At 46.7% G+C, this 27,751-nt stretch overlaps 1 protein-coding gene and 1 long non-coding RNA gene across 2 annotated transcripts; one reads left to right on the top strand and one right to left on the bottom strand.

The window, feature by feature from the left end:
• Positions 1-372: 372 nt before the first annotated feature.
• LHFPL4 (LHFPL tetraspan subfamily member 4) lies at positions 373-27,431 on the top strand. Its single transcript, XM_059937730.1, has 3 exons — positions 373-778; positions 23,299-23,535; positions 26,919-27,431. Exons 1-3 carry the CDS (start codon positions 373-375, stop codon positions 27,017-27,019), a joined length of 744 nt encoding a protein of 247 aa, XP_059793713.1. The 3' UTR covers positions 27,020-27,431.
• On the bottom strand, positions 5,429-21,051 carry LOC132374199 (uncharacterized). The gene is made up of 4 exons (XR_009505600.1): positions 20,794-21,051; positions 17,948-18,057; positions 17,240-17,294; positions 5,429-5,515 (listed from the first exon to the last, which is right to left on the bottom strand). It is a non-coding gene; the product is annotated as an uncharacterized LOC132374199 (long non-coding RNA).
• Positions 27,432-27,751: the final 320 nt, after the last annotated feature.

The raw sequence follows: 27,751 nt of genomic DNA, 5'->3' as shown, positions 1-27,751 counted from the left end.
CCAGCCCCCAAGCCCCCTCCCCAACGCCACCGTAACCACTTTCTAGCGCCCCGCCTCCAGCTCTCCTATGCTCCTTCCAGCTCCCTCATCCCAGCCCCCCAACTTTCACATGGCCTCTTCCTATGTCCCCGAATTGGAGATCTTTGCCAGTCTCCCCCTACCCTGACACCTTCCCAGTACTCTCATGAACCCCTCCTAGCTCCTCCATACCAGCCCCCGGGTCCCCTCAGCTCCGCCTCAGGCCCCGCCCTCGCGGGTTCCTTGGCTCAGGGTCGCTTCTCGCGTGCGTCCCCAGCTCCCGCCCGGCAGCCCGGCGGTCGGTCCCGGGCCGGCGGCCCCCGCAAGCCGCCGCCGGCCCCGCCCCCGGGCACCATGCTGCCCTCGCAGGAGGCCTCCAAGCTCTACCACGAGCACTACATGCGGAATTCGCGGGCCATCGGTGTGCTATGGGCCATCTTCACCATCTGCTTCGCCATCATCAACGTGGTGGTCTTCATCCAGCCCTACTGGGTGGGCGACAGCGTGAGCACCCCCAAGCCTGGCTACTTCGGCCTCTTCCACTACTGTGTGGGCAGCGGGCTGGCGGGCCGCGAGCTCACCTGCCGCGGCTCGTTCACCGACTTCAGCACTATCCCGTCCGGCGCCTTCAAGGCGGCCGCCTTCTTCGTGCTGCTCTCCATGGTGCTGATCCTCGGCTGCATCACCTGCTTTGCTCTTTTCTTCTTCTGCAACACGGCCACGGTCTACAAGATCTGCGCCTGGATGCAGCTCTTGGCAGGTAGGGGAGGGGCGGGGGTGGGACTCCTAGAACAGACGCTGAGGAAGGGGCTTCTTCCTTCCAGGACCCCTTCTTGGAGGAGTCAGAGACAGATTCTGCTCCTCTGTCTAAAGACACACCTCCTTCGCTGACTCTAAGCAGCCACTGGGGAGGGGATTCTATGAGAGAGACACCTTGGGGCAGAGGGCAGAGCCTTAAAACTGGGTCTATAGGTCTGTGTGCTTGGATGTGGGCAGATTGCGTTTATTGTTGGGTGAGCATTATGTCTGAGTTTCTGAGGGTCTCTGAGAAAGAGACCCTTGGCTCTTAGGGGAAATAACTATCTGAATGAGGAGTTACTCTAGGTGTGAGCAATTTCTGTTGCATTGAAAAAAGCATGAGGGGCCTTCCTGGTGGTCCAGTGGTTAAGATGCTGCGCTCCCAATGCAGGGGGCACGGGTTTGATCCCTGGTAGGGGAACTAAGATCCCACATGCCACACGGCGCTGCCTAAAAAATTAAAAACAAACAAAAAAATGAGATGGGGAATCAAGAGATCTGACAGTGACCTTTAACTTGCTAACGTTATCAATTTGGATGTTTCACTTTACTTCTTTGAGGCTCAGTTTCCTCATCTGTAAAACAGTGGAGAAGAGTCCAAGAACTCATGAAAGAGTAATTTATAAACTATAAAGTTGGGAAAAGATGGAGGGTGGTGGTAAGAGAAGGCTGTCTGTAGTGTCTGTCCAATGTTTGAAGTGTAGGTGATTGACAACACCTGGCAACATGGGCCTCTGGAGAGCAGATCTCCAGCCTCCCACCCCCACCAAGGCAGGAAGGGTTCTGGTGCCATGCCTAGTGGGAATGAGTCTCTGGGACCCTCTGAAATGTTTGGCTAAGACAGACACCTTGCCCTAAAAACCAGAGAAGGGCCTTTTGGGAGTAAGAACTGCTGAGACAGTTTTCCAGGATCCATTAGAGTCCCCCATCACTGCCTACCTTTCAATCGAAGACAGATTTTGAAGATTCAGCAACTTGGGCATTTGCCTAATTGCAGGCAGGGAAGAAAGTTGGGCTGAGGACAGTTGGGCCAGGGGATGGCAGGGATGGAGGAGGAGGGCCGATGAAGACTGGTGAAGGAAAAAGTTTAGAGCCTTCCAGGGTTGAGAAAGAGAAGGGAAAATGTGATGATCATGCAGCAGAGATGGTTTTTAAAAATAAGCACCTCAGGATATTCAACAAGTGTCAGCCCCTTCAAAAGAGACCTCCTGAAGAAGCTGTTCTGTCACTTGCTGATGGTTCCACACCTCAAAACATTGTAGGAAACTGTCTTTTGGATTGTGGGGTGTATACTCTTGAACATCATCCTTGAGGGGAAACCTCTATTTTTTAAAAAAAATTAAATTATTTATTTTTGGCTTCATTGGGTCTTCGTTGCTGCGCGCGGGCTTTCTCTAGTTGCGGTGAGCGGGGGCTACTCTTCTTTGCGGTGCACGGGCTTCTCATTGCGGTGGCTTCTCACGTTGTGGAGCATGGGCTCTAGGTGCGTGGGCTTCAGTAGTTGTGGCACGTGGGCTCAGTAGTTGTGGCTGGAGGGCCCTAGAGTGCAGGGTCAGTAGTTGTGGCGCACAGGCTTAGTTGCTCCGCGGCATGTGGGATCTTCCTGGACCAGGGATTGAACCCGTGTCCCCCTCATTGGCAGGTGGATTCTTAACCACTGTGCCACCAGGAGAGTCCCAAACCTCCATTTTTAAATTTTTTTATTTTTTTAAATAAATTTATTTATTTATTTTAGCTGTGTTGGGTCTTCATTTCTGTGCGAGGGCTTTCTCTAGTTGCGGCAAGCGGGGGTCACTCTTCATCGCGGTGTGCGGGCCTCTCTTGTTGCGGAGCACAGGCTCCAGACGCACAGGCTCAGTAGTTGTGGCTCACGGGCCCAGTTGCTCCCCGGTATGTGGGATCTTCCCAGACCAGGGCTCGAACCCGTGTCCCCTGCATTGGCAGGCAGATTCTCAACCACTGTGCCACCAGGGAAGCCCCCAAACCTCCATTTTTTAAAGGAGGACTATGATTTTTGGAAATGGCCAAGTGTAGAAAACAATGGATGGGAGTTCCCTGGTGGTACAGTGATTAAGACTCCACGCTCCTGATGCAAGGGACCCGGGTTCAATCCCTGGTCAGGGAACTAGATCCCACATGCGTGCCACAACTAAGAGGTCGCATGCTACAACTAAGCAGCGCACCAGCCGCAACTAAGGAGCCCGCCTGCTGCAACTAAGACCCAGCACAACCAAATAAATAAATTAATTTAAAAAATTTAAAAAAAAAGAAAACACAATGGGTGATCAAATTGAGAATTGTCACTTGAGATGAAAGCCAAGGTGTGAAGGCAAAATCATGAGGCTGGTTTGCTTCCCCAAGAGGACTGTTACAAATGCTGGGAGGAATTTCTGGCCCGTTGGAAGAATTGTTCAAACTCCCAAAAGGAATACCTTGCAGAAGGCAGCATTTATTCAGTGTGGACATTCTAGTGGGCTTGCTCCAACTGACTTAGATGGAGGTCTTTTAAGATTTTGGAGAAAGTGAGAAAGGAGAATTGTAGGATGTGGGACGTATCTCCATATTTGTCAGTACCCAGAAGGTGATTTCCATTCTACTCTTAAAAGGCGAGCTGGAAAGAATATATGCTCAGCTGGAACTCCCATTTCCTGAACCTTAATTTGTAGTCTGCAGATGGATTGCTGACCTCTTGGCCTTCCAATTCTCTGTAATCCATCCAATTCTCTGTAATCCATGTGGGTTTAATCTTGGGGATTTGATGAACTATCCAACAACCCCCATGTAAATATAGAATTTCAGGGATCTTAGAAATCAGCTCCTTCAAACCCTGCCTTCCTCCATCCCCATTATAGAGAGAGGAAACTAAGCCTAGAGACGTGAAGGTCTTACCCAAAGTCACACAGCCAGTAATAGAGTGAACTAGTCATGACTCCTCGTCCAGCGCTCTTTCCCTTGTGTTTCGCCCCACCTCTGAGGGCAATTATCAGAGTTGAGCAGTTCATTGTATTTTACTTAGAGATTTCTGAGCTCTGGGTAAGTGACTGACTTGCTTTGCTTAATAAAGGGCAGAGGTCAGGGGCTTCCCTGGTGGCGCAGTGGTTAAGAATCCGCCTGCCAATGCAGGGGACACGAGTTCGAGCCCTGGTCCGGGAAGATCCCACATGCCACGGAGCAACTAAACCCGTGCGCCACAACTACTGAGCCCACGTGCTACAACTACTGAAGCCTGCGCGCCTGGAGCCCATGCTTCGCAACAAGAGAAGCCACTTCAATAAGAAGCCTGCGCACCGCAATGAAGAGTAGCCCCTGCTCACCGCAACTAGAGAAAGCCCAAGCGCAGCAACAGAGACCCAATGCACCCAAAAATAAATAAATAAAAATAAATAAATTTGTTAAAAAAAAAAAGGGGCAGAGGCCAGAGCACTAGACTACAAGTCGTGGGATTGCGCTGGTGGGGAGGGTTGTCTTAGTTAATTCTGCCTGTGACTCACCATGTAGTGTTAAACAACCACTTTTTAGCTTAAATCTCAGTTTTCTCATCTGTACAGTGGGGGACTAATCAGTCAGATTAGTAGATTTAAAGTATCTCTTTCAGACCTGTGGGGTTCCTAGAATAACTCTTTCACCAAGATCATTCCACTCAGAAAGTGAGAAATCAGTCATCCTCAGAGAAACTGCAGAGAAGCAGAGGGCCTTGTTTGTATCAGATAAGAATTAGAGGGACTTCCCTGGCGGTCCAGTGGTTGAGACTCTGCGCTTGCACTGCAGGGGGCACAGGTTTGATCCCTGGTTGGGGAACTCAGATCCTGCGTGCCGTGCAGTGCAGACAGAAAAAAAAAAAAAAAAAAAAGAGAATGCCTGTTGTATGGTTCTTGTTCAAGTGAACATTTACTCACGCTGTTTTTTTGGCCATGCCATGCAGCATGTGGGCAATCCCTGCTCTCAGGAAGCTTACCATCTAGCTGAATCGCTATATTGGTCAGCAATCTTGCAGTGAAAAATGACAGAAACCCAACTCAAGCTGACTTAAGTAAATTAAAATAAGGTAAAGAGGGTAGTGTTTTTGGCTCACATACATTAAAAGTCAGGAGTGCTGGCTTCAGGCACGGATGGATCCAGATGCTCAAATAACATCATTAAAAATCAGTCTCTCAGTAGCATGGACATATATACACTACCAAATGTAAAATAGATAGCTAGTGGGAAGCAGCTGCATTGCACAGGGAGGTCAGCTCGGTGCTGTGTGACCACCTAGAGGGGTGGGATAGGGAGGGTGGGAGGGAGATGCAAGAGGGAGGGGATATGGGGATATATGTATACATATAGCTGATTCACTTTGTTATACAGCAGAAACTAACACAACATTGTAAAGCAATTATACTCCAAAAAAAAGTCAATCTCTTGGGACTTCCCTGGTGGTCCAGTGGCTAAGACTCCGCACACCCTATGCAGGGGGCCTGGGTTTGATCCCTGGTCAGGAACTAGATCCCACATGGTGCAACTAAGAGTTTGCATGCAGCAACGAATACCCCGAGTGCCAGTGCAGCCAAATAAATAAATAAATATTAAAAAAAAAATCAGTCAATCTCCATTTCCTGGTTCCTCTGTGTTGGCTCACTTTTAAGTTCACTTCTCTCTTGAAGGTGATAAGTAAGGCTACCAGCAGCTCTGAATTTACATTCCTTCAGCTTAGCAATGCCTGTGGAAAAAACAAACAGCTTTTATTCAATGGTTCCAGCAAAAGTTCCAGGGCTGATTCTGATTGTCTAGCTTTGGTCAAGTGTCTGCCTCTTAATTAATCAGTGTGACTTTGTCTAAGGTCTCGGCCACATACCCATTCCTGGGACACATGAACTGATAGGGGAGAAAGATAAATTCCCACAAAGGGAAATCAGGTGTGACCACTGGAAGAGGGCTACTGTGGGTTAGACAAGTGCAGACAGAGGCCTCATCCTGGACAGTCTGAGCACTGACACGTGCTCAGCTTTAGGTGCTGTGCAAGCCCAGGGCAATTGAGGAGGATACCGCCTTAGCTGGGAGGTGAAGCTTGAGTGGGGCTGGGTGTGGACAGGTGTGAGTTGTGAGAGAGCATTCTGAATGGAGAGGAAGATCATGGAGGGAGAGACACAGAGGGGAGAAAGCCACATCTGGCTTGAGCGTGGCATCCATGTAGGGGAGCGGCAGCGAAAGAGGCCAGGAAGGAATGACGGGGCTACAGTGTGCAAGGCTCTGAGTACTGGGTCAAAAAATTTGGATTTAATCAGCAGGCAGTTCGAAGCTACTACCACTGTTAATAATCAGGAAAAAATAGTTAACATTTTCTGAGCCTTTACTATATGCTTGACCACATGCATACTGTCATTGAATCCTCACAACAATCCTATGGGGTAGGTACCACTATGAATATTTCATAGATGAGAACACTGAGCCTCTGAAAGGAAAGAGTCATTTGTCCAAGGTCATACAGGGGGTAAGTGGTGGAGCCAGAATTGTAACTCAGTCTGTCTAACTAGAAAGCCCAAGGATTTATGAAGGATTTATAAAGGAACATTCAGGATGGGAATAGAGACAGGATGAATTTGCCTGAAGAGTCGAACGCTAAGTAGAGAGGCTGGGAGACTCAGGTGGCTCTTTGTGGAGTTAGGGGTCAGCTTTTCTTTTCTAAAAGAATTAATTAATTTATTTTTGGCTGTGTTTGGTCTTTGTTGCTGTGTGTGGGCTTCCGCTAGTTGTGGCGAGCAGGGGCTACTCTTCGTTGCGGTGCGCGGGCTTCTCATTGCGGTGGCTTCTCTTGTTGCGGAGCACGGGCTCTAGGCGCACGGGCTTCAGTAGTTGTGGCATGCGGGCTCAGTAGTTGTGGCGCACGGGCTTAGTTGCTCCGCGGCATGTGGGATCTTCCCGGACCAGGGCTCGAACCCGTGTCCTCTGCATTGGCAGGCGGATTCTTAACCACTGCGCCACCAGGGAAGTCCCAGGGGTCAGTTTTTCAAGGCTTCTCAGCATATCTCTGCTACTCTTTACCTGGTCTTTCCCATCTTTGGGGTGCTAGACACTTTCACATTCGTTATGTCATTTACTGTTCTTCTGTTAAAATGACTTGCCCTAAGGTCACACATCTAGTGAAAGGAGGAGCTGAAACTTCACATGAGTCTAAATGGATCCAGAACCTGTTTTTACCCCTGAATTGGAGCACAGGACGTGAATACACAGATTACAAGTTACAACTGTCAGGTGTATGTACTCATTGTTTACCTGTGGGCTGAGTGAGGTTAGCCAAAGGGGGGTTGCTGGCTGGAGTAGAGACTCAGACTGGAAGCCTGGTCGAGGGTCCGAGGGGGCAGTGTGGGGAAGTGGTGGAGGACTGAGAATTCCCACTTTGCCACTTCCCAGCTGTGTCCCTTGGATAAGTGGGTTTCCTCTCTGAGCCTCAGTTCCTGTATCTGTAAAATGGAGGTGATTATTGTACCTACTTCAGAGGTCATGGAAAGAAAGAAATGAAACCATGCGGCTGAAATGCTGAGTGTGGTTCCTGGTATATAGTGAACAATCAGTAAATGGTCACTGTTATTCTTGTGACATAGTCTGAGTGAAGAGCAGCTTGTGAGGGGTCCTTGCTATTCAGGTGAAAGACTTTGGACTTGCTGAGATGATCAAAGGCCTTAAGAAGTCATAGACTGTCAGCTGGGAAGGGTCTTACCAATCAGCTGGCTCAACTCCCTCGTTGTACAGATGAAAAAACTGAGTCCCAGAGAAGAGACAAGTCCATGCTCACAAAGTGAGACTCCTCTACCCACGGAAGGGAGGTGATTCTGACCACATTTATTCAGTGTCGAGAGCCTACTATGTGTCAGGCGCTGCCCAGGGCTAGAATCACTGTGGCAAACAGCACGTGTGGGATGGAGTGGGAGCTGGGGAGACTGATGGTGGAGGTGGCAGCAGGGGCTGGTTGGTGAGCCAGAGATGAGCATCTTCCTGCCTTCCAGGTGTGTGTCCTAAATCATCAGGGGTCTCTGAGGTAGGAGCAACAGTGTCACGACAGCTTAGAATATGCATCCACATCCCTCCCCACTTCCTTGGGTTATGTCTCAGACTTGGTTTGGGATTTTATTCATCCAGTGAGTCTTTGTTGTATGTGGTGATACTGCTGAGCACACTGGGGGAATTTCTTTCCTCCCACTCTTGTTCCCTCCCTCATTTTCTTGCTCCCCCAATTCTCCCTTTCTTCCTTCCCTCCCTCCCTTCTTTCATTTTTTGCTTTGCTCCTTCTCCCCCTATTCCCTTCCTTTCTTTCTCACGTCAGTCCTTTACTGACAGCCTCCTCTGTGTGTCAGGCTATGCTAGGCTCAGGGAATCCTGAGTAAGAGTCCTCGCTCCCAGGAAGCTCATAGCCTAATGGGAGAGGCAGCAAAGAAATTGGATCGTCACACTATGGGATGACACATGAAATGATTGAATCATGCAAGGGTATCTTGGGGGCACACGCTTCAGACACATTAAGGACAGCCAGAGAAGTCTTCCAAAAAAGTAACAGCATTTGAGCTGAGTCTTAAAGGATGAGAAGGCGAACCAGGCAGAAGAGGCAGTATGATTGAAGGTGTGGAGGAGGGAAATAGCCTGGTGTGTTTTGGGCACCACAAACAGTTAGCACAAGGGGAGGTGAGAGCTGAGACTGGGAAGGTGGACGGTGGCTGGATTGCGGATGCCTTCTAAGCCATGGTCAGGAGTTTAGACTTTATCTATAAGCAGCAGATGGTTGTTGACTTTTTTTTTTTTAATCTTTAAAAATTTTTCCAGACTTTCATTTACTTTTCGGAAAAGTTAATACATGCACATGAAACAAAATTCAAAAGCTAAAATGGTGTTTAATCAGATGTAAGTCTCCTCCCTGCTCTCATTTCTCAGTGATCGTCCCAGAAGTCTCCTCCCAGGGGCAACCACTTTTACCATTTCTTGAGTATCCTTTCCAAGAAATCCCATAAATATACAAGCAAATGCAAACTATATTTTAAAAAAATAAATGGTATATTAGTTATCTATTGCTGCATAGCAAATTACCCCAAAACTTAGTGGCTGAAAGCAACAAGCATTTATTATCTCTGTTTCTGTGAGTCACAGGAATTTGGGAGTGCTTAGATGGGTAGTTCTGGCTTGAGGTGTCTCATGAAGTTGCACCCAAGACCTTAGCTGGGGTCGGCTGGAGGAGACCTCAGAATGAGTGCTCTGAGAGAGAGAAATAAAAAGGTATGATGCCCACCCCCCCTTCTTTGGTAGTAGCTTTATTGGATTTAAATCATATGCCACACAATTCACACATATAAAGTGTACAAATTAGTGGTTTTTAGTATATTTACAGAGTTGTGTAACCATTACCACAATCAATTTTAAGATATTCACATAACCTCAAGACGCCTTATATCTATCCTTTAGCTATCTCCCCTTAAGCCTACCATGCCCATCTTCTCCGTGCTCTAAGCAGCCATTAATCTACTTTCTGTCTATTAAGCCTGTTCTGGACATTTTGTATAAATGGAATCATATAATATGTGGTCTTTGTGATTGACATCTTTCACTTAGCATAATGTTTTCAAGGTTCATTCATGTTGCAGCATGGGTCAATGCTTCATTCCTTTTTACAGCTGAATAATATTCCATTGTATAGATATACCACGTTTTGTTTATCCAGTCATTAGCTGATGGACATTTGGATTGTCTCCACCTTTTGGCTGTTATGAATAATGTTGCTTGAACACTTGTGTACAAGTTTTTGTGTGGACACATGTTTTCATTTCCCTTGGATATATTCCTGAGAGTCTAGTTGCTGGCTCAGGTGGCAACTCTAACGTTTTGAAGAACTGCCAGATTGTATTCCAAAGTGGCAGTACCATTTTACTTTCCCACCAGCAGTGTGTGAAGGTGCTTAGTCATATCCTCATCAACACTTATGTTATTATCTGACTTTTGGATTACAGCCATCCTACTGGATGTGAACTGGTAACTTGTGGTTTTGATTTCCATTTCCCTAATGATTAGTGGTGTTAAGCATCTTTTCATGTGCTTGTTGGCCATTTATATACCTTCTTTAGAGAAACACCTATTCAGATCCTTTGCCCATTTTTTTCCTTCCAGTTTTATTGAGATACAGTTGACATACAGCACTGTATAAATTTCAGGTGTACAGCATAATTTGGCTTAGTGAACATCCATCATCTTACATAGATACAAAATTTAAAAAATAGAAAATTTTTGTGTGTGATGAGAACTCTCAGGATTTACTCTCTTTAACAGCTTTCATATATAACGTACAGTGGTGGTAATTATATTTTTCATGCTGTACGTGACATCCCTAGCACTTATTTACCTTATAACTGGAAGTTTGTACCTTTTGACCACCTTCATCCAGTTGCCTCTCCTCCTACCCCCACCTCTGGTAACCACAAGTCTGTTCTCTTTTTCTGTGTTTTTTTTTTTTTTTTTTGAAGTATAATTGACCTACAACACTATGTTAGTTCCTATCATACAACATAGTGATTTGATATTTCTGTGTATTTCAAAATGATCACCAGGATGAGTCTAGTTACTGTATGTTACCATATAAACATAATATATATTTACTGACTGTACTCCCTACACTGTACATTTCATAACCATGACTCATTTATTTTGCAACTGGAAGTTTGTACCTTTTAATCTCTCTCACCTATTTCTTTCCTCCCCTCATTCTCTTCCGCTTTGCCCATTTAAAACTTGGGTTATTTTTCTTTTTACTATTGAGTTGTAAGAGTTCTTTATACTCTTGTTTTAAGTCCCTCATCAGATATATGATTTGCAAATATTTTCTTCCATTCTATGGCTGTCTTTTCACTTTCTTGATGGTGTTCTTTGAAGCACAAAAGTTTTAAATTTATACAAAGTCCAGTTTATCTTTTTGTTGTTGTTGTTGTTGCTTGTGCTTTTGATGTCATTTCTAAGAATCCATTGCCAAACCCAAGGTTACAAAAATTTACCTCTGTTTTCTTCTAAGGGCTTTATAGTTTTAGTTTTTACACTTAGGGCTCTCATCCATTTGAGTTAATTTTTGTATATGGTGTAAAGTAAGGGTTCAACTTCATTCTTTTGAATGTGGCTCTCCAGTTGTCCCCGCACCGTTTATTGAAAACAGTGTTCTTTCTCAACTGAATGGTCTTGGCACCCTTGCCAAAAATCAATTGACCATGGGTTAATTTCTGGACTCTCACTTCTGTTCCATTGATCTGTATGTCTATCCTTATGCCAGTAACAGTCTGTCTTGATTACTGTTGCTTTGTAGTGAGTTTTCAAATCAGGAAGTGTGAGTCCTCCAACTTTGTTCTTTTTCACGATTGTTTTGGTCATCCCACTGACTTTTTTTTTTTTAATTGAAGTATTGTTGATTTACAATATTGTGTTAGTTTCACATGTACAACAAAATGAGTTACATACATATATTTCTCAGATTATTTTCCATTATAGGTTATTACAAGATATTGAATATAGTTTCCTGTGTTATACAGTAAATCCTTGTTGCTTATCTATTTTATGTATTGTAGTAGTTTGTATCTGTTAATCCCATACTCCTAATTTATCCCTCTCCCCCCCTCCCTTTCCCCTTTGGTAACCATAAATTGGTTTTCTGGTTGTGAGTCTGTTTCTGTTTTGTATATAGATTCATTTGTATTATTTTTAGATTCCACATGTAAGTGATATCATATAATATTTGTCTTTCTCTGTCTGACTTCCTTCACTTTGTATGATATTCTCTAGGTCCATCCATGTTGCTGCAAATGGCAATATTTCATTCTTTTTTATGGCTGAGTAATATTCCATTGTGTATATATACCACATCTTTTTCATCTTTTCTGGATATATGCCCAGGAGTGGAATTGCTGGATCATATGGTGGCTCTATTTTTTCTCTTTTAAGGAACCTCTGTACTGTTCTCCATAGTGGCTGCACCAATTTACATTCCCACCAACAGTGTAGGAGGGTTCCCTTTTCTCCACACCCTCTCCAGCATTCGTTATTTGTGGACTTTTTAATGATGGCCGTTCTGTGAGTGTGAGGTGGTACCTCATTGTAGTTTTGATTTGCGTTTCTCTAATAATTAGTGATGTTGAGCATCTTTTCATGTGCCTATTGGCCATCTGTATGTCTTTTTTCAGAGAAATGTCTATTTAGATATTCCGCCCATTTTAAAATTGGATTATTTGGTTCCTTTGCTATTGCGTTGTATGAGCTGTTTACATATTATGGATATTAACCCCTCATCAGTTACATGGTTTGCAAATATTTTCTCCCATTCTGTAGGTTGTCTTTACATTCTGTTGATGGTTTCTTTTGCCTTGGGAGACTGATCTAAGAAAATATTGCTATGATTTATGTCAGAGAACCTTTTGCCTATGTTCTCTTCTCAGAGTTTTATGGTGTCGTGTCTTATATATAGGTCTTTAAGCCATTTTGAGTTTATTTTTATGTATGCTGTGAGGGAGTGTTCTAATGTCATTAACTTACATGCAGTGGTCCAGCTTTCCCAGCACCCCTTGCTGAAGAGACTGTCTTTTCTCCATTGTACATTCTTGCCTCCTTTGTCGTAGCAAATGCCTTTTATGTTCTAATCTCAGATATCACAGACCACTTCTGCCACACTCTATTGTTAGAAGTGAGTTACTAAATCCAGCCCACATTCAAGGGGAGGAGAATTCAGCTCCTCCTCTCGAAAGGAAGTATATTTAAAAAGTTGTGGACATATTTATAAACCACCACAAATGGTAGCATACTAAACACTTGGTTTGTCTTGCTTTTTAAATTCAACAACACATCTTGGAGATTGTTCCAGATCAGTGTACAGAGAGCTGCTTTTTTCTTAAGAGCTGCATAATATACTTTTGTGTGGATGTGTCATCTTTTACGTAATCAATATTTAAGTTATTTACAATATCTTGCTATCACAGTATTTCAGTGGATAACGTTGTCTATAAATAATTTGATACATATGTAAGTATAAGGATAAAATAAAGACCTAGAGTGGAATTGCTGGATTAAATGGTCTTTACGTTTACAGCTTTGACAGATCCAGTCATAGTCTCCTCCGTGCAAGTTACACAAAGTTACACTTCCAGCAACAATGTATGAGGGTACCTGTTTCCCCGCATTCTTGCCAACTGTGTTATCAAATATTTTATTTTTGCCAAACTGATGGGCAAAAAGTACTCTCTTATGGTAGTAATTTGTCTTTCTTTTATGAATGAGGTCGAGCATCTTTTATATATACAGGCCGACCTCATTTTATTGCAGTTTACTTTAGTACACCTCACAGATATTGCCTTTTTTTTTTTTTTTTAAACAAATTGAAGGTTTGTGGCAACCCTGTGTTGAGCAAGTCTATCGGTGCCATTTTTCCAAATAGCATTTGCTACCCTTTGTGTCTGTGTGTCACCTTTTGGTAATTCTCACAATATTTCATACTTTTTCATTGTTATATTTGTTATGGGTGATCTGTGATCAGTGATCTTTGTAATTGTTTTGGCATTGTTTTAGCTATAAAGTATTTTAAAATTAAGTTTGTACATTTTTTTAGACATAATGCTATTGCACACTTAATAGACTACAGTATAGTGTAAACATAACTTTTATATGCACTGGGAAACCAAAAAAAAATTTGTGTGACTCGCTTTATTGTGATATTTGCTTTATTGTGGAGGTCTGGAACTGCACCCGCAATATCTCCAAGGTGTACCTGTATGTTTTCTGTAAACTGTCAGTTCAGAAATATTTTTCTACCAAGCTAATGGTATTTTTCCTCTTTGATTTGTAAGAACTCTTTATAAATTAAAAAAGTTAGCTCTTTGTGATATGTTACAAATATTGTCTCCCAGCTTATCTTTTGACTTTGTCTATGGATGTTTTCCCCATGGTGAAATTTGTTTTTTCTCAACACAAGGAAATCATCAGTTCCCTCCTATATGGCTCCTGAGTGTAGTATAATACCTAGAATGGCCTTGGAGTGTTTTGAGCAGGGGGGGAATCATAGATCTGGTTGTTGGTAGAGAGGATGGGCTGGAGGTGTCAAGAGGATGAGGGCTGAACTATTCTTATTCTGACAGCCTCTTATTTTTGTCTTACTCTTTTCATTCCATTTCATGTTATTCATCATTATCAACCTTTTATCCCAGAGCCGTTTAATGGCATAAGGAGAGCCCTGGATCAGGAGTCTGGGCTGGCACATAGTAGGTTCTTAATAAGTGTCTACTGAATGAATGAATGATGAGCTCTTTTTTTTTTTTTTTTTTTGGCCGTGCAGTGCAGCATATGGGATCTTAGTTCCCTGACTAGGGATCGAACCTGTGCTCCCTGCATTGGGAGCGTGGAGTCTTAACCACTGGACCGCCAGGGAAGTCCCTGAATGATAATCTCTGATTTAAGTCCTAGCTCCACCACCCGCTCCTTTGGAGGCAGCATATTCATCAGTCAGCCAACCTAAATTTGAATCCTGAGTGTGGCATTACCAACTAAGTGTCCTTTGGAAGGTTATACAATTTCTGACTCTAAGTTTCCTCCTCTATAAAATGGGGACTATAATGGTTAGTGACTAGCTCATGGGGCTGTTAAAGGATTGATTGAGAATGTGTGTACACACCCTGGCACAAAGGAAACCCAATTTGCCAAATAGCAATTGTTATTAGCTGTCGTGTGAGTTTCGTCATAACCCTTTGGTTCCAACATTCCATGTTCTGTGCTACAAACCAGGGAGGAAAGGTTGAAAAGTGGGGAGAACTGGGAAATACACCTGGAAAAGCAGGGGAGCTCTGAAAGTTGGGCCTTGGAGTTTGGGGTCTTATTCTTAGGTTATGGGCAATTACTTACAGGCATGGGAATGACCAGGGCCAGATGTGGGTTTAGAAAGATGACTTGGGGACTTCCCTGGTGTTCCAGTGGTTAAGAATCCGCCTGCCAATGCAGGGGACATGGGTTGGAGCCCTGGTCTGGGACGATCCTACATGCCACGGAGCAACTAAGCCCATGTGCCACAACTACTGAGCCTGCGCTCTAGAGCCTGCGAGCCGCAACTACTGAGCCCACGTGCCACAACTACTGAAGCCTGCACGCCTAGAGCCCGTGCTCTGCAACAAGAGAAGCCACTGCAATGAGAAGCCCGCGCACCACAACCAAGAGTAGCCCCTGCTTGCCGCAACTAGAGAAAGCCTGTGAGCAGCAATGAAGATCCAGTGCAGCCAAAAATAAATAAATTTTAAAAAAAGAAAAGAAAGATGACTTGGGCAGTTGCTGCAGGGAAAGGACTGATGGAGGCCTGATGGGAGACCAGGAGCCTGGGGGGAAAGCAGTGGCAGTGGTCCAGGTGAGAGGGGCTGAGGCGGGGGGACGGGAGGAGGAGAAAACTGGAGACCTATTTAGGCGCCCAGGAGGTGTGTGTGTGTGGGGCGGGGTGAGGACAGGCAGGCCTTGCAGATGACCCAAGGTCCTCTCGTTGAACGATTTGGTCTTGGAATGACATTCCCAAAGGACACAGAAGGGAGATCCGCTCAGTCTGGGAAATGCTGAATTTGCGGTCCCTATGAGACCCACAGGGGGAGGGCTCTGACCAGCTGTTGGCTATTCTGGCCTCGAACCGAGGAAAGAGGTCTCAGCTGGAGATGTTAGATGTCAGTCTGAGTGTGGGTGAAATTGCCCGGGGAGAGCGTGTAGAGGGAAAGGAGGAGACAGCCTCGAAACACCAACCTTTAAGATGCAGGTGGAGGAGGAGCCAGAAAAGGCGGCTTGGAGAGAGGCGCCAGAGCAGCTGCTCAAATTAGCAACAGAGAAACTGAGAAGAACAGCCTTGAGAAAGGACGGCTGCCTGGAGGAGCCAGAGGGACGGGGAAGGGATGGAGCCACCTGGATGGGCCTGGGCCAGACTGGAGGAGTGAGACAGGATGCGGGGAGAGCGGCGGGAGGGTTCTGACCGAGCCCTTGAGATGAGCGTGGCAGAGCCGAGCCAGGGTAGCGGGGGATGCAGCGGATTCAAAGGTTGTCAGGAGGCTGCGTGTGGGCTCCACACAGGCTGGGCCCAGGGGTGGTGGAGTAAATACTGTTCCCACATAATTACCACACAAAGCGATGGGTGTCCCATCTCTCCATAACGGCATCTGTGACAACGGATACAATTATGTGTGTTCCTAACAGTCCCCCTACTAAACAGTAGTCTCCTCAAGATCAGGAACCACCAGCCGGGGACTGAATGGCTTGGAGGTGTCCCAGGGAGAGGGAACAGTGAGTGCCAAGCCCTCCAGGGGGGCTGAACTAGAAATGTTGTTAGGGTTAGGGTTAGAAGGGAGGCCCAGGGTGGCTGGAGTGTACGGATCGAGAGGCCGAATGGCTTGGGGGAAAGTGGGGTGAGCCTGTGGGTCACACGGGCCAGGACCGGGCATCAGGGTTTATCCTGAGCGTAGTGGGAAGCTTTTGAAGGGTGTTGAGCAAGGGAGTGGCACCACCTGCTTTTGGCAGCTCACTCTGGATGCTGAGTGGAGAACAGATGATGGGGCAAGGATGAGAGCAGAGAAGCTAGTTAGGAGGCCACTGCGGTCTTCCAGGAGGGAGATCATGGCAGCTTGGACAGATGGTGGCAGTGGAGATGGAGAAAAGAGGTCAGTCCGAGATATTTTTTGGAGGTCAAGCCAGTCGGCCTTGCAAGTGGACTGGATTGGGGGTGAGGGAAGTGGAGGAGTCAGGGTGTCCCCGTAATCTGGGTGCTGGATGGGGTGTAGGGAGCCCAGGCACGAGAGTCCCGTCCCCTCCAAGCTCCCCAGCTGATGGAAGCACTAAGATTGGGCCTGGATCTTCAAATCCAGCGGGCGGGGTTGACTGTTAGGAGAGGTCTGGTCTCCCTTGTACGATAAGCCCCTGCCCTGGGGGGCAGGACAGAGCTGGTGCGAGGGACGTGAGGACAACCTCCTTCTTAGGGTGTGTGTGTGGGGGGTGTCTCCCTACAGCCCCCTAGCGCACCGGGCCTGGGGAGGCTCTTCCTTGGAAAGCTGTGGTCGCGGTGCCACCGCAGGTCCTTCTCCGGGCTTCTCTCAGCCCCCAAATCAGCCTGGTTCTTTCTAGGAAAACCTTCCTAAATGTGAGGAAGGGACTCATAGAAGATACAGGATACGAGCAGCCATCCGTGCATTCTGTGCTATACTGCTTCTCTTTTTCACCTTTTCTAGGACTTTTACAGCTTTGTAAAATTATCGTTGTTCTTTGTACAAAAATTGGAGAATATAGATGACCAAGATTACACACATAATCTCACTCTCCCAGAAACAGTCAACTTAACTGTTGGTCTGCAGTCGTAACAGTATAGAGTACTGGTTATGAGCAGGCTCTGGAGCCAGACTGTCTGGGTCCAAATCCTGGTTCTGTAACTTACCAGCTGTGTGACCTTGGATAACTTGGATGACATCTCTGTGCCTCTGTGTCCTCAACTGTAAAAAGAAGATAATAATAGTACCTATTCCACAGAGTGTTGTGGGGATTAAATGAAGTAATGTGTGTAAAATACATAGCATAGTACCTGATGTGGTAAATTTTATATAACTATTTGCTATAACTATGTAAGTATTTCTTCCCAAAATGAAATTATATTGTACATTATTTTTCACATCCTTTTGAAACCTAACATATCATAAGTATTTTCTGTATCATTAAATCTTCCTCAGTATAGTTTAGTAGGGGAGTAGTATTCCATGGTATGAAAGAATATTCCCGTGTTGTTGGATAATTAGTTGCTTCTTTCTTTCCTTCCTTCTTTTATTATTTCTCCCTCTCCTCCTCCCTTGTTTTCCTCCTCTCTTCCTTCTTCTCTTTCTTGCAAATAAAGATGTGATAGACATCCTCATAGCTAAATCTTAGAGCAGATCCTTGAGCATTTTCTTAGAATAAATTCCTAGAAATTGGCAAGCTCAGTCAAAAGGGGTCTAGAGATTTTCAGTTATGTTTTTTTTGTGATTAATTCATTATTTCTGTGAGTTCCATTTGGCTTGTGCATTGCGATTCTTTGTTGCTTTAATTATTTCATTCCAAGTGAGTGAAAAAATCTCTGGCAATAGTCACTTATTAGTGGTCAACTCCCACATACCTTAAGGTTTCAGTAGGTAACTTATTCACGTGGTCCTGAATTCAAAAGGTGTAGCAGGTTAGCAGTGCAAGGTGTCCGTCCTGTCCTGTCCTTGGCTCCTCAATCCCCTCCTTAGAAGTAACCAGGGTTATCAGTGTATGTTATATAAATGGAATCACAGTTTTCCCCAATGTTATGACTCTAAGAGGCATCTAAGTTGTTGCACGTAGCTGCCATAACAAAATACCATAGACTGGGTGGCTTACATTTATTTTCTCATAGTTCAGGAAACTAGAATTCCAAGACCTAGAATTCCAGACCAGCATGGTCTGGCTCTGGTGAGAGTCCTCTTCTTGGCTTGCAGACGGCCACCTTCTTGCTGTGTCCTCAGGTGGCAGGTGCAGGGAGAGAGCAAGCTCTCTGGTATCTCTTCTTATAAGGGCACTAATCCCATCATGGGGCCCCACTCTCATGACCTCATCTAACCCTAATTATCTTCCCAAGGCCCCTCCCACAAATACTGTCACACTGGAGGTTACGGCTTCAAAATATGACTTTTGTGGGGACACAGTTCAGTCTATATCAAGCCTCTTTGGTGTCTGCTCAGGGACAGAAAGCCCTGGGGGACATCCAATCTGACCCCCTAGTAATGGGTAGCAGCTGGGGTGCATCAGGCATGGAGGGGACAGCTGAGCATAAACAAAGCCCTCCCTTTAGGAGTGATCGGCTCAGTGTATGTCCCTTGAGGATAGTGTAATGGTATCATAATGAAACTCTATTAAAATAGCTAAGCATAAAATGTATAATTAAAAAGCTTTACATAAAGGCACATTTACACCACAAGCTTTAAAGGAAACAAACACCCACGTATATTGTATATTTTCTCTTCATCACTTTTTTAGTCTCATCCTGGGTTCATTCCCCAAACTCAAGTATTGTTTTTCCTTTTAACTTTCCTTTAGTTGCTTAATTATATTTTAAAAGTGTAAGAGGATTTCATGGCCAGACATAGGTGGCAAAGGACTGGACATAATAATATCATTTTTATCATAAAAGTAATATATGCAAATGTTAAACACTTTCCAACAGTACAGTAGGGCAGAGAATAAAAAGCAAGTGTCTGCCTCCTTTCCTCTTCCACCCCAGGCAGTGTTTCAGAGGTTCCCATCATTAAGTTGCTTCTGTATTCTTCCAGAAATGTTTATAGACATGCAAGCTTACGTATGTATATATGTGTATTCTTTGAAAAACCAATATTTTAAATTATGTTTTTTTAATTTTAATTTAATTTACATGAATACATTCACTCCGTGAAAAGCTGAAGCATTACAAACAGGCTAAAGTCCCCACCCGCTCCCTGCCCAGAGGCCACCATTGTTATAAACTTAATTTCTATTTTTCCTGATCTTTTTGTGTGCATTTACATACACATCCATGAGGAAAATACGTCGTGTCATTTTCTGTGTTCCCTTTCCTCCCTCACTCCCTTCCTTCCTCTTTCTCTCTCTCTTTTTTTTTTTTTTTTTGGTAAAATACACATAACGTAAAATTTACCATTTTACCCATTCTTAGATGTCCAGTTCTGTGCCATTAAGAACATTCACACTGTTGTGCAACCAGCCTCACCATCTGTCCTCACAACTCTTTTCACATGCAGAACTCTGTCCCTATTAAACACTAACTCCCCATGCCCCGCCCCCAGCCCCTGACAACCAGTATTCTACTTTCCGCCTCTAGGAATCTGACTGCTCTTGGTTCCTCATATAAGTGGAATCATACAATATTTGACCTTTTGTGACTGGCTCATATAATTTAGCATAATGTCCTCAAGATTCCTCCACGTTGTAGCATGTGTCAGAATTTCCTTCCTTTTTAAGGTGCTCTGAGATGGCTCAGATCATTTGAAGGTAAAAGTATCCAGCTAGAACCTAAGAACAATGTTTTGGTTTTACTATACTTATGTTTATAGTTGCCTTCTATCTATGGTCAATGATCCTGGTTTCCTTTTCTTTGATAGTGATATAAAGCTTACTTTTAAAGTAAATGCCTCTCAGTTGAAAAGTGAGTCTATGGAATTCCCTGGCGGTCCAGTGGTTGGGACTCGGAGCTTTTACTGTTGAGGGCCTGGGTTCAGTCCCTGGTTGGTTGGGGAACTAAGATCCCACAAGCCGCGTGGCACGGCCAAAAAAAAAGTGAGTCTATTCAAAGAGAAACATTAAGTAAAGACCTGTCTGGGTTTGAATACAGAACCCGCCACTTACTAGGTGTGTGACATGGATACGATACTACTTAGTTCCTCTGAGCCTCAGATTTGTTATAGGATTAAATGAGATCACGCATGTTAGGGGCTTCACACTCTGGCACATAGTTAAGCACCCAATACTATTTGTTATCGTTATCATATTATTAATAACAGTAATGTTATTAATCTTAAATTTGTCCAACACCTCCTGGCTGCTTGGGAAGTCAGTTGACTCTAGGGTGACTGGATATCGGTGCCCCATCCGAGGGCCCCTTCCCCTAGACCAGCGGTTCTCAACCAGGGACAACTTTGCCCCCAAGGGGACATTTGACAGTGTCTTGAGACTTTTTTTTTTTTATTACTATGACTATGGGTGGTGGGTAGAGGCCAGGGGTGATGCTGTACATCCCACAATGCACCCCACTTACCCCACCCTGCACCCTGCACCTGTGTCTATGCCTTATAGCAGGTGGCTCTTCAGCCACCTCATTATTTCCATAAGAGACTTGAACTTGGACTCCAAAGACCTCAGCCGTGGTTTCCTCATCCAGCACATGGGGATGCTGAAGGCTGCCTTGTCTCTAGTTACTCCACCTCCTGATCGTTGAGCCTCTTGATCACCTACCTGGTCTGTGCTGTCCCTAGAGGTCTCTTCCTCTCCTGCCCCAGGTCTCAGGAAACCTGTCTGATTGGCTTTTCTCCACTTGCTTTACTTCTGGGTGTTTGTCGTTCCCAGAGCAGCCTCTGGGGCCCCATAGCCACCACCTAAAACACTGCAGAGTAAAGGAGGCAGAGAGAGTGAGTGAGAGATGGAGAGAGAGGTCCCACACGCCCCCCCCACGCCTTCTCTGAGTGCCCTGTTATCCTGGGTCTCCTTCCCGTCGCTCCCTGACACGTATAAATATTCTATTTCTGTGTTGATTTGATTTGATTCGTCTCCACACACCTCCGCTCCTGAGGACAAGAAACCATGACTGGCAGTGTCCCCAGCACCCTGCACAGTGCCTGACACATAGAAGACACTCAGAATTTATTTGTGGAATATATGAAGGGAGAGGCAGAGAGAGGAAAGGGCAAGGGGATAGATAAAGAGAAGGAAGAGAAGCAAGAAAAGGCAGAGAGAAGAGGAGGGGTGTTGAGTGAATGTCAAATGCTGAGATCTAAGGAGAAAAGGGAAGAGGGAGGGTCAAGACTGAGGATTGAGCCCTGTATAGACTAGCTGGAGAGAGAGGGGGAGGGGTGTGGAGAGAGGGGGAGGGGTGTGGAGAGAGAGGGGGAGGGGTGTGGAGAGAGAGGGGGAAGGGTGTGAAGAGAGAGGCAAAAAAAGATGAAAAGGGTGGAGAAGAGAAAGGAATGGAGACACACGACTAGAGAGACACGTAAGTGATGAGGCAGCGAGACAGAGAACGTGCAGGCGCAGAGCCCCGGGAGAAAACCTCTTTGAACGCTGAGCTTGCAGAGGGAGGAGGACCACCTGCAGGATACTGCCGCGGTTTCCATGGTGACGGGGATGCTCTGGGCAGGAGAGGAAACACTGTACCCGGGAGAGGAGAAGGAGGGACTGGGTGGGTTTTGCCCCTCCCAGGCTCTTTCCTCACCCCTGCCTCAAGCTGGAGATTCAGGGCTGAGGATGGGGAGGTGGGAGTGCAGCCCCCCCGCCCCCGACCCCTCAAAGGACCCTGCGGATGTGAAGGACTTAGGCGCCTCGTCTCCCACTCCTCCATCCCTGGCATTTGACCCTCCTCCCCTCTCCAGGGTCCTGGAGGGTCCTGAAAAGTGTTAGGGAAATATGGGAAGGTGGCTGGGTCAAGCCCTCTCCGTAGGCTCCTCCTCTCTTCCCACCCCATAATTGCTGGAGCGCCCCTGGGCTCCGTCCTGGGCCTTCTCTTCAGTTTCCATAACATCCAGTCCCAGGGATTTACATGCCCACAGCGCCCACATTTATATCTCCAGCCCTGATTTCTCCCTGAGTTTCCTTCTCCATTTGGGTATCTAAAGGGCATCTGCAAACTTGTTGAATTCTTTAACTCACCAAGCTCATTCTTGCCTCAGGGCTTTTTTGCATTTGCCCTTCCCTTTGCCACGAGCTCTTTTCCCCAGCCATTTATTAGAGGTGTCTTTCACTCGAGCTAGGAATTGTCTTGGAGAAGGTGAGCGCGTTGGAGAGGGGAGGAAGGCCTGCTCCAACATGTGTGTGTGTGTGTGTTTGTGTGTGTGAGATCACAGTGCTGTCAGGGGCGCCCTGTGTCAGTATAAGGAGCGCATCCTAGGGGAGTGCAGAAGGACTGTCCTGTTAGCAGGTCGGGGTGAGGCCAGAGGAGGCAGAACTCGAGGCAGGGAAGAGTCTGTGCCGTGGGGAGCACTTCCTCGTACGGTAGATGAGGGAAAGAGATGGCAAAGCCAGGTGTCCCCCTCCCCACCCTGGCAACGAGATGTGCCTCCTAGACAGTGGGCAGAACTGACTGCCACTCCCACTTTGTCATCACTGTCATCTAAAACCCAGGTTAAGCACCTGTGGGCCTGCCGGGGGGTCAAGGGCCCCTCTGCCCCAACCTGAGCCTTGTGGTGACCTCAGGTCTCAGACACAGTAACCCAGTTGCTGGCGGACTGTCAGGCACTAAAAAGGGCAACATAAAGCCAGTAGACATAATCAAAAACTCTCACTGCCAGGAGGGGAAGGTCACAGCTGGAGGTGGCCTACTGAGCCCGGAAAATGGCTCTCAATAAAAATTTGTTGAGTAAATGACAAAAATAAACAATAAAGAATGGTGAGGATGGGAGAGGGTAAGCATGGCCAAGATGCTAAAGGGAGCTGAAGGAGGTGACCCTGGTTTGCTATTTTCTCCTATTTCCAGGAAGGCTTCCTGGAGGAGGAGTTGATTTGATGGGGGCAGGCGATGGCATTGTGTTTTGGAAAGTTTCTGCTCCCCAAGGCATGAGGCCCTCCCAGGGTTTAGAGTTTCTGGATCCACAGGAGGTGGTTCACAAGCTCTTGGGTTGATGGGCGGTGCGGGGGGGCGGGTCCCAGCCTCAGGGGGCCTCCTGGTGGTCCTCAGGCTCTGGGAAGTAATCTTCCCCTTCTCTCTTCCTTCCTGACCCTGGCGGTGGGCTCGGTCTGGCGCCTCCTCAGCTCTGTGCCTTGTGCTGGGCTGCATGATCTTCCCCGACGGCTGGGACGCCGAGACGATCCGGGACATGTGCGGGGCCAAGACCGGGAAGTACTCCCTGGGGGACTGTTCGGTGCGCTGGGCGTACATCCTGGCCATCATCGGCATCCTCAACGCCCTCATCCTCTCCTTCCTTGCCTTCGTGCTGGGCAACCGGCAAACGGACCTGCTGCAGGAGGAGCTCAAGCAGGAGAACAAAGGTGAGCGGGCGCGCGCTTCCGGGTGGGCAGCTGGCGGTCGTGGGGTGCGGAGGTGGGTGAGGCCGGCCCCGCCAGGCGGGGCACCTTCAAAGTCAAGTGAAGCACAAGTTGGAAACCTTATAGAGAGGCCGACTGCCTGGGAGACAGTTGGAGGTTATCCCTCAAATCCGAACATTTGCACGCCTGACCCAGCAAACCCTCCCATGAATATAAACCCAGGAAAAATGTACATGAATGCTCTTGGCCGCAGTTTCAAAATAGCAAACACTAAAAACCACCTAAATGGCCATTGACAGGAGGATGGATAAATATATGGTGATACATTCACATCACAGAATTGTTTACAACTGTGGAAATGAATGAACGTGTTATATGTAACGGAATGAATGGATACATCCTGGAAACATAATATTGAGAGAGAGGGGAAAAAATAGAATTCCAGAAGATGACAGTGAGATAATTTTTTTGAGTTAACAAACTAAGTAACACTATGCTAAATACAGTTTAAATATATATATATATGGTAATATTGCATGTTTTTTAAAAAAGCAAAGAAATGATCAATACAAAAGGTATCATGGTGGTTCTCTGTAGCTGGGATGGAAGCAGGGAAGCAAGGACATGAGGTGGGGGACAGGTAGGTGTGTACAAACTATTGGCGAGTTAAGTACTTGCATGGTGAGCCCACAGATGTTTGGTGCAGTATGCTTTATACCTAGAATAGTACACAAACTTTCGTATGTATCAGGTAACATTAATACACAATAAAGAAAAAATTGACATCTAAGGCCAGAGTCTCAGGGATAACCACTGTTATCAGATGCTTATCTATGTATCTACGTATGTCCCTTTGTGAAATATATGGTAGTGTTACGTGCTAATATAGGAGAGGCATCCTGCAAAACAAATCCCTCCTCAGATTGCTTTTTGTGCTCAACTCTAGAGCACGTCTTAAAGATCTTTATCATTTTGTGGAGAACCATCTTGTCCTTTTTATCCAATGCCTAGCATTACATAAGACGAAGGAATTATAGTTTCTTAACTGTTCTCCTTGTAGGGGCTGTTAGGGAGGTTCCCAGGTTTTTACTATTACTGGCAATGCTACAATGACCACCTTTGTCTTTGCCTTCTGTTTTCTTGGTGTCTTTCCAGAAGTGGAATTGCGCACTCACAATTGTAATGCTAATTCCAGATTGCTCTCTAAAGGAAGGTCGGTCCTCTGACCCAGGGGCCCATGCTGCCCCTAGAGAAAGGGGAGACACCCCGTCTGTCTGGGTGCCCGTGTTCTGCCATGGGAAATCGGATTTCGTAGTCTCACCCTTCCTTGAGCTCTTAGCGTGTGCTGGGTGTATGTTCATCACTTTCCTTTAATTACATTCATCTCTTGGAGCCTCTTATCTGTAAAATGGGGATAACGATAGTGAGGGTTATTATCTCATTTGGCAGGAGTTACTCTAGTATTGTGGTGTGAATACCCTTGGACTGTGAAGGCAGGTTGTCTGTGTTGGAAGCAGGTTGAGCTAAGAAATGAATTCACCTCTTTGAGCCTCAGTTTCCTGCACTACCTAAAATGAGGGTGGTGAAAAAAAAAAAAAAGTAAGACTCACGTCCTTTTTATCCCCCGAGGATATTCAGAGACCTGATCTATGGAGTGGTCCATAGTCTCCATCCTCTTCCCAGTACAACTGGACTTGGATACAAACAGGCACACCAGATTACCGGAAGGACACCTGACCCAGTGCTAAGCACTGACACCCAGACTCTACCTGACTCACCCCACCTGAGCCCTGTCCAGGCTTGCACTGTCCCCCAGTCCCCACCATCTATGCACATTCCAGAACAACCCCTCAGAACTGTCGTCATAAGATGGGATAAGGGATGGGGAGAGGCGCTCCAGCTTCAGAACAACCCTTTCCTTTCATCCTCCTGAGAAACCTCCTAATCCAAGTCAGGTGTTTCACATCCTAGAGGCATCTATTGCCGACCCTTGTCTCAATCCATGTTCTCCATGAGGCCTCCCCCTCTGCCTCCCCATGGCAGGGAGGGCTCAGCCTCCAGTCTAACATGTCTTGGAGGTGACAGTGGAGTAAGAGAAAGAAGAAAAGAGCAGAATTTGTCTTATGAATCAGCACTCTCCCAGCTCTGGTTTATGTAAAAAGTTTCAGAGCACCAAATAATATTGAGGGTTTCACAGCCCATTTCAGGTAATGTTATGTTTGGTAAATTTAACACGTTTTACATGGAGGTTACCAACTGCTATATAAAGTGTTTCTTAAATTAGAAAAAAATTGTTTGCTAATACTTTCACAAAATATAAGTCAAGTCATTCTGCTCTACACCTCCAACTTCTGTAGTACTGTATGTCAATTATATCTCAATAAAACTGGAAGAAAAATAAGGGAAAAACAAAAAAACAAAAAACGAGGGTGGTGAGAACGGTACCACCTAACAGGGCTGTCCTGCAAGGAAGAAAGGTTGTGCCTCTAACGGGGCAGCGGTGAATGCTCAGTGAAAGCTGTCACTCCTCACAGCTCCCCATCAGGCAGGCATCATGACCACCATTTCATAAATGAGAAAGCCGAGGTCTGGAGAGGTCCAGTAACTTGCCCAAGGTTACCTAAGTGGTGGAGCCAGGATTTGAGGTCCAAGTCCAAAGGCCAGGCTCTTGCCTGCTGCCAGTCCCCTTTTCAGGGCCCTCCTGGGCTGCTAAGCTGTCCTTCTCTGAGGCTCCTGTCCCTGGAGACACTGGCACCTGGTGGTTGCTATGGTCTTGGTGTGAGGTCGGAGCCTGCCCTCTGGTGGCAGCTTCCAGAAGTGCAAGACTAAGACAGCCACGTGGCCTTTCCGAAGAGGTTTGGGGTTGTGACTGGTGTGAGGTTGGCCCACTCAGCGTCCTCTCCTTCCTCCCCGAAGCGCCCTAACAGCTCAGTGTTAAAAGTGACATAAGGGAGCCCCAGTTTGCCTTCCTTCAGCATCTGGGGATTTCCTTCCCTCACTGGGAGCTCAAGGTCAGTGAGCCTCACCATTCAGTTCTGAGCCAAAGACCTCTGGAAGAAAAGTAAGCTATATGTTGGTGTCATTTCCACTATTTACTATGTGCCAGACACTGTGCACAGCCCTCGGCTGGCATTATTTACATCTTTTTAACCCCTCAGAATCACTCTGTGAAGAAGTAGGCTATTATGTTCATTTTACAGATGAGGAAATCGGGGCTCAGAGAGGTTGAATGGCTGGCTCAAGGCCTTCCAGCTAGTCAGGGCTGGCTGCATTTCAGAACGTGGGCAGCCCACCCCTCTGCCCAGCTGTGCCCTGAGGAGTGGCTGACGGAGCCCCAGTGCTGGGCGGCCTCTGACTTTGTCCAATTCTCTCTCTCTCTCTCTTAGATTTTGTGGGCTCTACAGTAAGCTCTGTGTTGCGGCCAGGGGGTGATGTCTCTGGATGGGGAGTCCTCCCCTGTCCCGTCGCTCACTCACAGGGACCCTGAAGGCCGGGATCACAGCCCAGGAATTGACCTGCCCTCAGCTTGTCCTGTCTCCTGCCCTCTCATCCCTCCATTCACGCTCTGAGGGAAGACCCCGATCTTGGACTGACCTCACCTGCTACCTGCCTGCGAGCTCCGGGCTTTGAAGAGAGGCTGGGGCTGGGATGCAGCCTGAGGGAGGGGAGAGGCCCTGCAGAGCCTGGGAGGGTCTGGGTCTGCACCTCCCTCAACTGACCTAAGGGAGACGGCCCCCAGTCCCTGGCCTCCTCTTCCCCTCCAGCCTGGCCAGGGCCCTGCAGAGCCTTCAGGGGAAGGAGATGCCGTGGCTCCCCCACCAGGCTCCCTCAGTCTGGAGGGCTGCTGCCTGGCTCTATCCTCGCCTCCTCTGGTCCCCGCCTCCTGCAGAAACTTATCCAAGACACTGCTCCAGGGCAGCACACTGGACTCTTTCCTATCTTTTTTGTTTGGCCGATGATGGTTCCATCATCTCGTCACAGAGCTCCAGGCACCACCGGCCTCCCTGGGGCCTCTCTGCTCCTGCTCCAGCCTGGTCCCAGCTCTCCCAAAGGAGTCTGAGCTGCACCGAGGGAGAAAGCACAGGGCCTTCTGGTCAGATGCTGGCTGGGGCCCTGTCCACGCGGACTCTGAGCCAAGACAGGCAGGCTCTGGAGCAGCGCTTGGACTCCTGTCTTGATGGCGCTTGGCCTCTGCAGCTGGGGCTGGAAGTAGCTCTGG

The sequence above is a fragment of the Balaenoptera ricei genome, chromosome 11 (assembly GCF_028023285.1).
Source record: "Balaenoptera ricei isolate mBalRic1 chromosome 11, mBalRic1.hap2, whole genome shotgun sequence".
Taxonomy (NCBI): Eukaryota; Metazoa; Chordata; class Mammalia; order Artiodactyla; family Balaenopteridae; genus Balaenoptera; species Balaenoptera ricei.
Note: the sequence above shows the minus strand (reverse complement) of the source record. Positions and strands in the feature narration are given on the sequence as shown.

Excerpts from the sequence above, each read along its gene's own strand:
- LHFPL4 (XM_059937730.1), top strand. The coding sequence starts at position 373 with ATGCTGCCCTCGCAGGAGGCCTCCAAGCTCTACCACGAGCACTACATG. Across the intron at positions 779-23,298 it reads CTGGATGCAGCTCTTGGCAG|CTCTGTGCCTTGTGCTGGGC; the intron begins GTAGGGGAGGGG and ends GCGCCTCCTCAG. Across the intron at positions 23,536-26,918 it reads GCTCAAGCAGGAGAACAAAG|ATTTTGTGGGCTCTACAGTA; the intron begins GTGAGCGGGCGC and ends TCTCTCTCTTAG.